Source organism: Notothenia rossii (assembly GCF_949606895.1).
Source record: "Notothenia rossii genome assembly, contig: scaffold_321, whole genome shotgun sequence".
Lineage (NCBI taxonomy): Eukaryota > Metazoa > Chordata > Actinopteri > Perciformes > Nototheniidae > Notothenia > Notothenia rossii.
Window position 1 is genome coordinate 1 of NW_027639890.1, and position 13178 is coordinate 13178.

General features: G+C 45.1%; 1 protein-coding gene across 1 annotated transcript in view; it reads left to right on the top strand.

The window, feature by feature from the left end:
* Window positions 1-6888: 6888 nt before the first annotated feature.
* Window positions 6889-13178, top strand: part of LOC307027286 (integrin alpha-11-like) — a gene marked incomplete at its 3' end in the record, with an annotated part of 34768 nt that continues 28478 nt past the window's right edge. Inside the window, exon 1 of the mRNA XM_079695500.1 lies at window positions 6889-6959. Coding sequence (XP_079551626.1) covers window positions 6920-6959 — 40 coding nt within the window. The remainder of the gene's footprint in view (window positions 6960-13178) is intronic.

The window sequence follows — 13178 nt, forward strand, 5'->3', positions numbered from 1 at the left end:
TGCTGATGTTCAGGTGTATATCAGTATGTAGTGTCTCTACTTTAAAGAGTCCTCTCCTGCTGATGTTCAGGTGTATATCAGTATGTAGTGTCTCTACTTTAAAGAGTCCTCTCCTGCTGATGTTCAGGTGTATATCAGTATGTAGTGTCTCTACTTTAAAGAGTCCTCTCCTGCTGATGTTCAGGTGTATATCAGTGTGTAGTGTCTCTACTTTAAAGAGTCCTCTCCTGCTGATGTTCAGGTGTATATCAGTATGTAGTGTCTCTACTTTAAAGAGTCCTCTCCTGCTGATGTTCAGGTGTATATCAGTATGTAGTGTCTCTACTTTAAAGAGTCCTCTCCTGATGATGTTCAGGTGTATATCAGTATGTAGTGTCTCTACTTTAAAGAGTGCCTCTCCTGCTGATGTTCAGGTGTATATCAGTATGTAGTGTCTCTACTTTAAAGAGTCCTCTCCTGCTGATGTTCAGGTGTATATCAGTGTGTAGTGTCTCTACTTTAAAGAGTCCTCTCCAGCTGATGTTCAGGTGTATATCAGTATGTAGTGTCTCTACTTTAAAGAGTCCTCTCCTGCTGATGTTCAGGTTGTATATCAGTATGTAGTGTCTCTACTTTAAAGAGTCCTCTCCTGCTGATGTTCAGGTGTATATCAGTATGTAGTGTCTCTACTTTAAAGAGTCCTCTCCTGCTGATGTTCAGGTGTATATCAGTATGTAGTGTCTCTACTTTAAAGAGTCCTCTCCTGCTGATGTTCAGGTGTATATCAGTATGTAGTGTCTCTACTTTAAAGAGTCCTCTCCTGCTGATGTTCAGGTGTATATAAGTGTGTAGTGTCTCTACTTTAAAGAGTCCTCCCCTGCTGATGTTCAGGTGTATATCAGTATGTAGTGTCTCTACTTTAAAGAGTCCTCTCCTGCTGATGTTCAGGTGTATATCAGTATGTAGTGTCTCTACTTTAAAGAGTCCTCTCCTGCTGATGTTCAGGTGTATATCAGTATGTAGTGTCTACTTTAAAGAGTCCTCTCCTGCTGATGTTCAGGTGTATATCAGTATGTAGTGTCTCTACTTTAAAGAGTCCTCTCCTGCTGATGTTCAGGTGTATATCAGTGTGTAGTGTCTCTACTTTAAAGAGTCCTCTCCAGCTGATGTTCAGGTGTATATCAGTATGTAGTGTCTCTACTTTAAAGAGTCCTCTCCTGCTGATGTTCAGGTGTATATCAGTATGTAGTGTCTCTACTTTAAAGAGTCCTCTCCTGCTGATGTTCAGGTGTATATCAGTATGTAGTGTCTCTACTTTAAAGAGTCCTCTCCTGCTGATGTTCAGGTGTATATCAGTATGTAGTGTCTCTACTTTAAAGAGTCCTCTCCTGCTGATGTTCAGGTGTATATCAGTATGTAGTGTCTCTACTTTAAAGAGTCCTCTCCTGCTGATGTTCAGGTGTATATAAGTGTGTAGTGTCTCTACTTTAAAGAGTCCTCTCCTGCTGATGTTCAGGTGTATATCAGTATGTAGTGTCTCTACTTTAAAGAGTCCTCTCCTGCTGATGTTCAGGTGTATATCAGTATGTAGTGTATCTACTTTAAAGAGTCCTCTCCTGGTGATGTTCAGGTGTATATCAGTATGTAGTGTCTCTACTTTAAAGAGTCCTCTCCTGCTGATGTTCAGGTGTATATCAGTATGTAGTGTCTCTACTTTAAAGAGTCCTCTCCTGCTGATGTTCAGGTGTATATCAGTATGTAGTGTCTCTACTTTAAAGAGTCCTCTCCTGCTGATGTTCAGGTGTATATCAGTATGTAGTGTATCTACTTTAAAGAGTCCTCTCCTGCTGATGTTCAGGTGTATATCAGTATGTAGTGTCTCTACTTTAAAGAGTCCTCTCCTGCTGATGTTCAGGTGTATATCAGTATGTAGTGTCTCTACTTTAAAGAGTCCTCTCCTGCTGATGTTCAGGTGTATATCAGTATGTAGTGTCTCTACTTTAAAGAGTCCTCTCCTGCTGATGTTCAGGTGTATATCAGTATGTAGTGTCTCTACTTTAAAGAGTCCTCTCCTGCTGATGTTCAGGTGTATATCAGTGTGTAGTGTCTCTACTTTAAAGAGTCCTCTCCTGCTGATGTTCAGGTGTATATCAGTGTGTAGTGTCTCTACTTTAAAGAGTCCTCTCCTGCTGATGTTCAGGTGTATATCAGTATGTAGTGTCTCTACTTTAAAGAGTCCTCTCCTGCTGATGTTCAGGTGTATATCAGTATGTAGTGTCTCTACTTTAAAGAGTCCTCTCCTGCTGATGTTCAGGTGTATATCAGTATGTAGTGTCTCTACTTTAAAGAGTCCTCTCCTGCTGATGTTCAGGTGTATATCAGTATGTAGTGTCTCTACTTTAAAGAGTCCTCTCCTGCTGATGTTCAGGTGTATATCAGTGTGTAGTGTCTCTACTTTAAAGAGTCCTCTCCTGCTGATGTTCAGGTGTATATCAGTATGTAGTGTCTCTACTTTAAAGAGTCCTCTCCTGCTGATATTCAGGTGTATATCAGTATGTAGTGTCTCTACTTTAAAGAGTCCTCTCCAGCTGATGTTCAGGTGTATATCAGTATGTAGTGTCTCTACTTTAAAGAGTCCTCTCCTGCTGATGTTCAGGTGTATATCAGTATGTAGTGTCTCTACTTTAAAGAGTCCTCTCCTGCTGATGTTCAGGTGTATATCAGTATGTAGTGTCTCTACTTTAAAGAGTCCTCTCCTGCTGATGTTCAGGTGTATATCAGTATGTAGTGTCTCTACTTTAAAGAGTCCTCTCCTGCTGATGTTCAGGTGTATATCAGTGTGTAGTGTCTCTACTTTAAAGAGTCCTCTCCAGCTGATGTTCAGGTGTATATCAGTATGTAGTGTCTCTACTTTAAAGAGTCCTCTCCTGCTGATGTTCAGGTGTATATCAGTATGTAGTGTCTCTACTTTAAAGAGTCCTCTCCTGCTGATGTTCAGGTGTATATCAGTATGTAGTGTCTCTACTTTAAAGAGTCCTCTCCTGCTGATGTTCAGGTGTATATCAGTATGTAGTGTCTCTACTTTAAAGAGTCCTCTCCTGCTGATGTTCAGGTGTATATCAGTATGTAGTGTCTCTACTTTAAAGAGTCCTCTCCTGCTGATGTTCAGGTGTATATAAGTGTGTAGTGTCTCTACTTTAAAGAGTCCTCTCCTGCTGATGTTCAGGTGTATATCAGTATGTAGTGTCTCTACTTTAAAGAGTCCTCTCCTGCTGATGTTCAGGTGTATATCAGTATGTAGTGTATCTACTTTAAAGAGTCCTCTCCTGCTGATGTTCAGGTGTATATCAGTATGTAGTGTCTCTACTTTAAAGAGTCCTCTCCTGCTGATGTTCAGGTGTATATCAGTATGTAGTGTCTCTACTTTAAAGAGTCCTCTCCTGCTGATGTTCAGGTGTATATCAGTATGTAGTGTATCTACTTTAAAGAGTCCTCTCCTGCTGATGTTCAGGTGTATATCAGTATGTAGTGTCTCTACTTTAAAGAGTCCTCTCCTGCTGATGTTCAGGTGTATATCAGTATGTAGTGTCTCTACTTTAAAGAGTCCTCTCCTGCTGATGTTCAGGTGTATATCAGTATGTAGTGTCTCTACTTTAAAGAGTCCTCTCCTGCTGATGTTCAGGTGTATATCAGTATGTAGTGTCTCTACTTTAAAGAGTCCTCTCCTGCTGATGTTCAGGTGTATATCAGTATGTAGTGTCTCTACTTTAAAGAGTCCTCTCCTGCTGATGTTCAGGTGTATATAAGTGTGTAGTGTCTCTACTTTAAAGAGTCCTCTCCTGCTGATGTTCAGGTGTATATCAGTATGTAGTGTCTCTACTTTAAAGAGTCCTCTCCTGCTGATGTTCAGGTGTATATCAGTATGTAGTGTCTCTACTTTAAAGAGTCCTCTCCTGCTGATGTTCAGGTGTATATCAGTATGTAGTGTCTCTACTTTAAAGAGTCCTCTCCTGCTGATGTTCAGGTGTATATCAGTATGTAGTGTCTCTACTTTAAAGAGTCCTCTCCTGCTGATGTTCAGGTGTATATCAGTGTGTAGTGTCTCTACTTTAAAGAGTCCTCTCCAGCTGATGTTCAGGTGTATATCAGTATGTAGTGTCTCTACTTTAAAGAGTCCTCTCCTGCTGATGTTCAGGTGTATATCAGTATGTAGTGTCTCTACTTTAAAGAGTCCTCTCCTGCTGATGTTCAGGTGTATATCAGTATGTAGTGTCTCTACTTTAAAGAGTCCTCTCCTGCTGATGTTCAGGTGTATATCAGTATGTAGTGTCTCTACTTTAAAGAGTCCTCTCCTGCTGATGTTCAGGTGTATATCAGTATGTAGTGTCTCTACTTTAAAGAGTCCTCTCCTGCTGATGTTCAGGTGTATATAAGTGTGTAGTGTCTCTACTTTAAAGAGTCCTCTCCTGCTGATGTTCAGGTGTATATCAGTATGTAGTGTCTCTACTTTAAAGAGTCCTCTCCTGCTGATGTTCAGGTGTATATCAGTATGTAGTGTATCTACTTTAAAGAGTCCTCTCCTGGTGATGTTCAGGTGTATATCAGTATGTAGTGTCTCTACTTTAAAGAGTCCTCTCCTGCTGATGTTCAGGTGTATATCAGTATGTAGTGTCTCTACTTTAAAGAGTCCTCTCCTGCTGATGTTCAGGTGTATATCAGTATGTAGTGTCTCTACTTTAAAGAGTCCTCTCCTGCTGATGTTCAGGTGTATATCAGTATGTAGTGTATCTACTTTAAAGAGTCCTCTCCTGCTGATGTTCAGGTGTATATCAGTATGTAGTGTCTCTACTTTAAAGAGTCCTCTCCTGCTGATGTTCAGGTGTATATCAGTATGTAGTGTCTCTACTTTAAAGAGTCCTCTCCTGCTGATGTTCAGGTGTATATCAGTATGTAGTGTCTCTACTTTAAAGAGTCCTCTCCTGCTGATGTTCAGGTGTATATCAGTATGTAGTGTCTCTACTTTAAAGAGTCCTCTCCTGCTGATGTTCAGGTGTATATCAGTGTGTAGTGTCTCTACTTTAAAGAGTCCTCTCCTGCTGATGTTCAGGTGTATATCAGTGTGTAGTGTCTCTACTTTAAAGAGTCCTCTCCTGCTGATGTTCAGGTGTATATCAGTATGTAGTGTCTCTACTTTAAAGAGTCCTCTCCTGCTGATGTTCAGGTGTATATCAGTATGTAGTGTCTCTACTTTAAAGAGTCCTCTCCTGCTGATGTTCAGGTGTATATCAGTATGTAGTGTCTCTACTTTAAAGAGTCCTCTCCTGCTGATGTTCAGGTGTATATCAGTATGTAGTGTCTCTACTTTAAAGAGTCCTCTCCTGCTGATGTTCAGGTGTATATCAGTGTGTAGTGTCTCTACTTTAAAGAGTCCTCTCCTGCTGATGTTCAGGTGTATATCAGTATGTAGTGTCTCTACTTTAAAGAGTCCTCTCCTGCTGATATTCAGGTGTATATCAGTATGTAGTGTCTCTACTTTAAAGAGTCCTCTCCAGCTGATGTTCAGGTGTATATCAGTATGTCGTGTCTCTACTTTAAAGAGTCCTCTCCTGCTGATGTTCAGGTGTATATCAGTATGTAGTGTCTCTACTTTAAAGAGTCCTCTCCTGCTGATGTTCAGGTGTATATCAGTATGTAGTGTCTCTACTTTAAAGAGTCCTCTCCTGCTGATGTTCAGGTGTATATCAGTATGTAGTGTCTCTACTTTAAAGAGTCCTCTCCTGCTGATGTTCAGGTGTATATCAGTGTGTAGTGTCTCTACTTTAAAGAGTCCTCTCCAGCTGATGTTCAGGTGTATATCAGTATGTAGTGTCTCTACTTTAAAGAGTCCTCTCCTGCTGATGTTCAGGTGTATATCAGTATGTAGTTTCTCTACTTTAAAGAGTCCTCTCCTGCTGATGTTCAGGTGTATATCAGTATGTAGTGTCTCTACTTTAAAGAGTCCTCTCCTGCTGATGTTCAGGTGTATATCAGTATGTAGTGTCTCTACTTTAAAGAGTCCTCTCCTGCTGATGTTCAGGTGTATATCAGTATGTAGTGTCTCTACTTTAAAGAGTCCTCTCCTGCTGATGTTCAGGTGTATATAAGTGTGTAGTGTCTCTACTTTAAAGAGTCCTCTCCTGCTGATGTTCAGGTGTATATCAGTATGTAGTGTCTCTACTTTAAAGAGTCCTCTCCTGCTGATGTTCAGGTGTATATCAGTATGTAGTGTATCTACTTTAAAGAGTCCTCTCCTGCTGATGTTCAGGTGTATATCAGTATGTAGTGTCTCTACTTTAAAGAGTCCTCTCCTGCTGATGTTCAGGTGTATATCAGTATGTAGTGTCTCTACTTTAAAGAGTCCTCTCCTGCTGATGTTCAGGTGTATATCAGTATGTAGTGTATCTACTTTAAAGAGTCCTCTCCTGCTGATGTTCAGGTGTATATCAGTATGTAGTGTCTCTACTTTAAAGAGTCCTCTCCTGCTGATGTTCAGGTGTATATCAGTATGTAGTGTCTCTACTTTAAAGAGTCCTCTCCTGCTGATGTTCAGGTGTATATCAGTATGTAGTGTCTCTACTTTAAAGAGTCCTCTCCTGCTGATGTTCAGGTGTATATCAGTTATTTCTCTCCAGGGTTTTCAGTCACTGATTGAGGCATTTCCTGTTTATGCCAAAAAATGTAGACCTTAAAGCTTCTGATGGGAAAGTTAAAGACAGAGATGTGTGTGTGTGTGTGTGTGTGTGTGTGTGTGTGTGTGTGTGTGTGTGTGTGTGTGTGTGTGTGTGAGGAGGTGTGTTTACTTTGCTCCTCCTCTTTCTCCTCTCTCTCCTTCACACACCAGCAGAGTACAGAATCAAACCACCACCGACACACTCTCAGTATTTTCTTTTCAAACACACTCATGGATTATCAGCACTTTCTCCTTCTGCTGCTCTTGCCAGGTGAGAGGGTTTTTTATTATTAAAATATGTTTTTGCACTAAAATGTGAAATTATAAATAATTGTTTGCGTCTCAAAACATTTAAAAAATAATTTCAATAAAAAAGTCAATAGAGATGAGAGAGAATAAATGTCAAGTATGAATCAATGTCAATAATAATGCCTGAAAATGTAAAAAAAAAAGTGAAGGTAAAAATGCATTTCATGTTAAAGTGTAAATGTTGACAATATAAGCGAAAAAGGTCAGAAAGAAAGTTCATGTGAAGAATTAAATAATTGTTGAGAATGTCCAAATTGTCAAAAAGAGAGTCAAAGTCCAAAATGAAATAATTCTCGAGAATAGAGTAAACATATGAAGGGTGAAATCAATGTGAAAAATAAAGTAAAAATGTTGGGAATGAAGTTAAATTCTAAAGTTCTAATTAAATTCAACGTCAATTATTAAACCATTGTCGAGAATAAAGTAAAAATCTAGAGAATCATTTCAATGGCAATCAAAGCAACAATTCAATCAGGAGAGACTTCATTTTGTTTAAAGAACATTTATTGACACATGTCACGTGATAAATGTTAAGTCTTTGGCGATTAGACCCAGATCCTGAAATGGTATATCTAAAGGGAGAAATGCAGCCGTGAGCAAATAGGGAACCCCCCGGGGTCTAGACACTGTGATGATGATGAAGATCTGGATTTGATGAAGAGATGCGATGAAGAGGAGGTGTGATGAGGTCTTTGGATTAGCTCTCCTGGCACTAAGCGGAGGTGGATGGGGAGGAGGTGTGATCAGGGCCAGCCCTACCCTTTTGGGGGCCCTAAGCGAGCTTTGGCTTGGCCCCCCCCCCCCGGCATGCTCCCCCGGGAAGCATGCCGGGGGCATACAAATAAATTATATTTATTATTATATAAAATATTGAAGTTAAAAGCATCAATCTGGTGCACTTTGAGAGCAAAATGAAGAGATCTATGGATACATCTCTCAACATCCACATGAAACAGAACTGTAAACAGATTTTTCTTTATGGATATTTTACAAATCCCTTAAACTGTATTCTTGTTTTGTCATATAGTATTTCATTCCTGTTTTTCATGTATTCTCTCTGGCAGTCCATCTCATAATGTTCACATAGAAACTAGCTCTCAATAGGAATATCATTCAGAAGAATTATAATTTCTTGCAAACATCTGTCACAAAAAGAGGTTTCACATTTACATTCAGGTGTTGTTATGGCAACGTCAGTGTTCAAACAGCCACATTTACTGCTGCAACTATGCCACCATTTCAGCTGACTGTTTCTTAGAAATACTGTCACATAACATCCATATATTTCAGTGCTAGGTTGATGCTTAGCTAAGCTAACTATGAAACACTTTAACTGACAGGACTCAGGATCAACTGTGTACTGTAAGGTAGCTTCTAGCTTCATGTCGAACAGTAAGTCAACATTTCCCAGAGAGCTTTCTTTGAAATCACCAGTTAACTCTAAAAAACATTACATTTAGATTGTATGACAAAGTGTTTATTTAATATATCTGGCTAGCTATAGCTACTTTCTAACGGTTTAGCTTACCCCCGCGATTCAAAGTAACGTCAACGTAGCTGTAATTTATGCTTTGTTTACATGTTCGCATAACTAAGAAGTTTACTGACATGTACATACCTTGTTCACCTGGCTCAGGTGGTGGCTCTGGGGTTGTTGTGTGAGCCACCACTTGAGAATTGTCAACTTTTTTAAGAACAAATGTTCTTATGTCCATCTTCAAAAACTCTGAGTCCGACTGACAGTTTAAACATTGTCACAGCTCACAGGATAGGTACCTGTCAGCCAATAAGACAGATGTTTATTTCCATTCAACTCTCTGGTTGGTCTGGTGCCTTGCCTCTGTTGCATTCACTGAACACGGGAAATTACAATCCTGCCGTCCTCTCTAGTGTCTTGATGAAGTTCAGGTAAAGCACGGTCAATGTATTTTATAATACATGGCTTTGAGAGTAGGCAAATAGGCATATTAACAAAATTAATTAAACATACTTATCACGGCGACGGTGTACTGAGATCTTTTTTTTTTTTTTTTTTTTTTTTTGTTGCTAGGGGGCCCCTTAGTGGCTGCGGGGCCCTAAGCGGCCCCTTATGTCGCTTAATGGGTTGGGCCGGCTCTGGGTGTGATGAGGTCTTTGGATTAGCTCTCCTGTCACTGGATGTGATGAAAGGAGGTGGATGGGGAGGAGGTGGATGATGGGAGGAGGTGGATGGAGAGGAGGTGGATGGGGAGGAGGTGGATGATGGGAGGAGGTGGATGGGGAGGAGGTGGATGATGAAAGGAGGTGGATGGGGAGGAGGTGGATGGAGAGGAGGTGGATGATGGGAGGAGGTGGATGGAGAGGAGGTGGATGATGAAAGGAGGTGGATGGGGAGGAGGTGGATGGGAAGGAGGTGGATGATGAAAGGAGGTGGATGGGGAGGAGGTGGATGATGAAAGGAGGTGGATGGGGAGGAGGTGGATGGAGAGGAGGTGGATAATGAAAGGAGGTGGATGGGGAGGAGGTGGATGATGGGAGGAGGTGGATGGAGAGGAGGTGGATGATGAAAGGAGGTGGATGGAGAGGAAGTGGATGATGAAAGGAGGTGGATGGGGAGGAGGTGGATGGAGAGGAGGTGGATGATGAAAGGAGGTGGATGGGGAGGAGGTGGATGGGAAGGAGGTGGATGATGAAAGGAGGTGGATGATGAAAGGAGGTGGATGGAAAGGAGGTGGATGATGAAAGGAGGTGGATGGGGAGGAGGTGGATGGGAAGGAGGTGGATGATGAAAGGAGGTGGATGATGAAAGGAGGTGGATGGAGAGGAGGTGGATGATGAAAGGAGGTGGATGGGGAGGAGGTGGATGATGAAAGGAGGTGGATGGGGAGGAGGTGGATGATGAAAGGAGGTGGATGGGGAGGAGGTGGATGGAGTGGAGGTGGATGGGGAGGAGGTGGATGATGAAAGGAGGTGGATGGGGAGGAGGTGGATGGGGAGGAGGTGGATGATGAAAGGAGGTGGATGGGGAGGAGGTGGATGGTGAAAGGAGGTGGATGGGGAGGAGGTGGATGATGAAAGGAGGTGGATGGGGAGGAGGTGGATGGAGAGGAGGTGGATAATGAAAGGAGGTGGATGGGGAGGAGGTGGATGATGAAAGGAGGTGGATGGGGAGGAGGTGGATGGGGAGGAGGTGGATGGGGAGGAGGTGGATGGGGAGGAGGTGGATGGGGAGGAGGTGGATGATGAAAGGAGGTGGATGGGGAGGAGGTGGATGATGAAAGGAGGTGGATGATGAAAGGAGGTGGATGGGGAGGTGGATGATGAAAGGAGGTGGATGAGGAGGAGGTGGATCGAGAGGAGGTGGATGGAGAGGAGGTGGATGATGAAAGGAGGTGGATGGGGAGGAGGTGGAGGATGAAAGGAGGTGGATGGGGAGGAGGTGGATGGGAAGGAGGTGGATGGGGAGGAGGTGGATGATGAAAGGAGGTGGATGGTGAAAGGAGGTGGATGGGGAGGAGGTGGATGATGAAAGGAGGTGGATGGGGAGGAGGTGGATGTGGAGGAGGTGGATGGGGAGGAGGTGGATGATGAAAGGAGGTGGATGGTGAAAGGAGGTGGATGGGGAGGAGGTGGATGATGAAAGGAGGTGGATGGGGAGGAGGTGGATGGGAAGGAGGTGGATGGGGAGGAGGTGGATGATGAAAGGAGGTGGATGGGGAGGAGGTGGATGGGAAGGAGGTGGATGGGGAGGAGGTGGATGATGAAAGGAGGTGGATGGGGAGGAGGTGGATGATGAAAGGAGGTGGATGGTGAAAGGAGGTGGATGGGGAGGAGGTGGATGTGGAGGAGGTGGATGGGGAGGAGGTGGATGATGAAAGGAGGTGGATGGGGAGGAGGTGGATGATGAAAGGAGGTGGATGGTGAAAGGAGGTGGATGGGGAGGAGGTGGATGATGAAAGGAGGTGGATGGGGAGGAGATGGATGTGGAGGAGGTGGATGGGGAGGAGGTGCATGATGAAAGGAGGTGGATGGGGAGGAGGTGGATGATGAAAGGAGGTGGATGGGGAGGAGGTGGATGATGAAAGGAGGTCGATGGGGAGGAGGTGGATGGGGAGGAGGTGGATGATGAAAGGAGGTGGATGATGGGAGGAGGTGGATGGGGAGGAGGTGGATGATGAAAGGAGGTGGATGGAGAGGAGGTGGATGATGAAAGGAGGTGGATGGGGAGGAGGTGGATGATGAAAGGAGGTGGATGGAGAGGAGGTGGATGATGAAAGGAGGTGGATGGAGAGGAGGTGGATGATGAAAGGAGGTGGATGGAGAGGAGGTGGATGGGGAGGAGGTGGATGATGAAAGGAGGTGGATGGAGAGGAGGTGCATGATGAAAGGAGGTGGATGGGGAGGAGGTGGATGAGGAGGAGGTGGATGGGGAGGAGGTGAATGGAGAGGAGGTGGTTGATGAAAGGAGGTGGATGGGGAGGAGGTGGATGATGAAAGGAGGTGGATGGAGAGGAGGTGGATGATGAAAGGAGGTGGATGGGGAGGAGGTGGATGGGGAGGAGGTGGATGATGAAAGGAGGTGGATGATGAAAGGAGGTGGATGGGGAGGAGGTGGATGGGGAGGAGGTGGATGATGAAAGGAGGTGGATGGGGAGGAGGTGGATGGGAAGGAGGTGGATGGGGAGGAGGTGGATGATGAAAGGAGGTGGATGGGGAGGAGGTGGATGGGAAGGAGGTGGATGGGGAGGAGGTGGATGATGAAAGGAGGTGGATGGGGAGGAGGTGGATGATGAAAGGAGGTGGATGGTGAAAGGAGGTGGATGGGGAGGAGGTGGATGTGGAGGAGGTGGATGGGGAGGAGGTGGATGATGAAAGGAGGTGGATGGGGAGGAGGTGGATGATGAAAGGAGGTGGATGGTGAAAGGAGGTGGATGGGGAGGAGGTGGATGATGAAAGGAGGTGGATGGGGAGGAGATGGATGTGGAGGAGGTGGATGGGGAGGAGGTGCATGATGAAAGGAGGTGGATGGGGAGGAGGTGGATGATGAAAGGAGGTGGATGGGGAGGAGGTGGATGATGAAAGGAGGTCGATGGGGAGGAGGTGGATGGGGAGGAGGTGGATGATGAAAGGAGGTGGATGATGGGAGGAGGTGGATGGGGAGGAGGTGGATGATGAAAGGAGGTGGATGGAGAGGAGGTGGATGATGAAAGGAGGTGGATGGGGAGGAGGTGGATGATGAAAGGAGGTGGATGGAGAGGAGGTGGATGATGAAAGGAGGTGGATGGAGAGGAGGTGGATGATGAAAGGAGGTGGATGGAGAGGAGGTGGATGGGGAGGAGGTGGATGATGAAAGGAGGTGGATGGAGAGGAGGTGCATGATGAAAGGAGGTGGATGGGGAGGAGGTGGATGAGGAGGAGGTGGATGGGGAGGAGGTGAATGGAGAGGAGGTGGTTGATGAAAGGAGGTGGATGGGGAGGAGGTGGATGATGAAAGGAGGTGGATGGAGAGGAGGTGGATGATGAAAGGAGGTGGATGGGGAGGAGGTGGATGGGGAGGAGGTGGATGATGAAAGGAGGTGGATGGAGAGGAGGTGCATGATGAAAGGAGGTGGATGGGGAGGAGGTGGATGAGGAGGAGGTGGATGGGGAGGAGGTGAATGGAGAGGAGGTGGTTGATGAAAGGAGGTGGATGGGGAGGAGGTGGATGATGAAAGGAGGTGGATGAGGAGGAGGTGAATGGAGAGGAGGTGGTTGATGAAAGGAGGTGGATGGAGAGGAGGTGGATGATGAAAGGAGGTGGATGGGGAGGAGGTGGATGATGAAAGGAGGTGGATGAGGAGGAGGTGGATGGGGAGGAGGTGGATGGAGAGGAGGTGGATGATGAAAGGAGGTGGATGGGGAGGAGGTGGATGGGGAGGAGGTGGATGGAGAGGCGGTGGATGATGAAAGGAGGTGGATGGGGAGGAGGTGGATGGGGAGGAGGTGGATGATGAAAGGAGGTGGATGAGGAGGAGGTGGATGGGGAGGAGGTGGATGGAGAGGAGGTGGATGATGAAAGGAGGTGGATGGGGAGGAGGTGGATGGGGAGGAGGTGGATGGAGAGGCGGTGGATGATGAAAGGAGGTGGATGGGGAGGAGGTGGATGGAGAGGAGGTGGATGATGAAGGAGGTGGATGGGGAGGAGGTGGATGAGGAGGAGGTG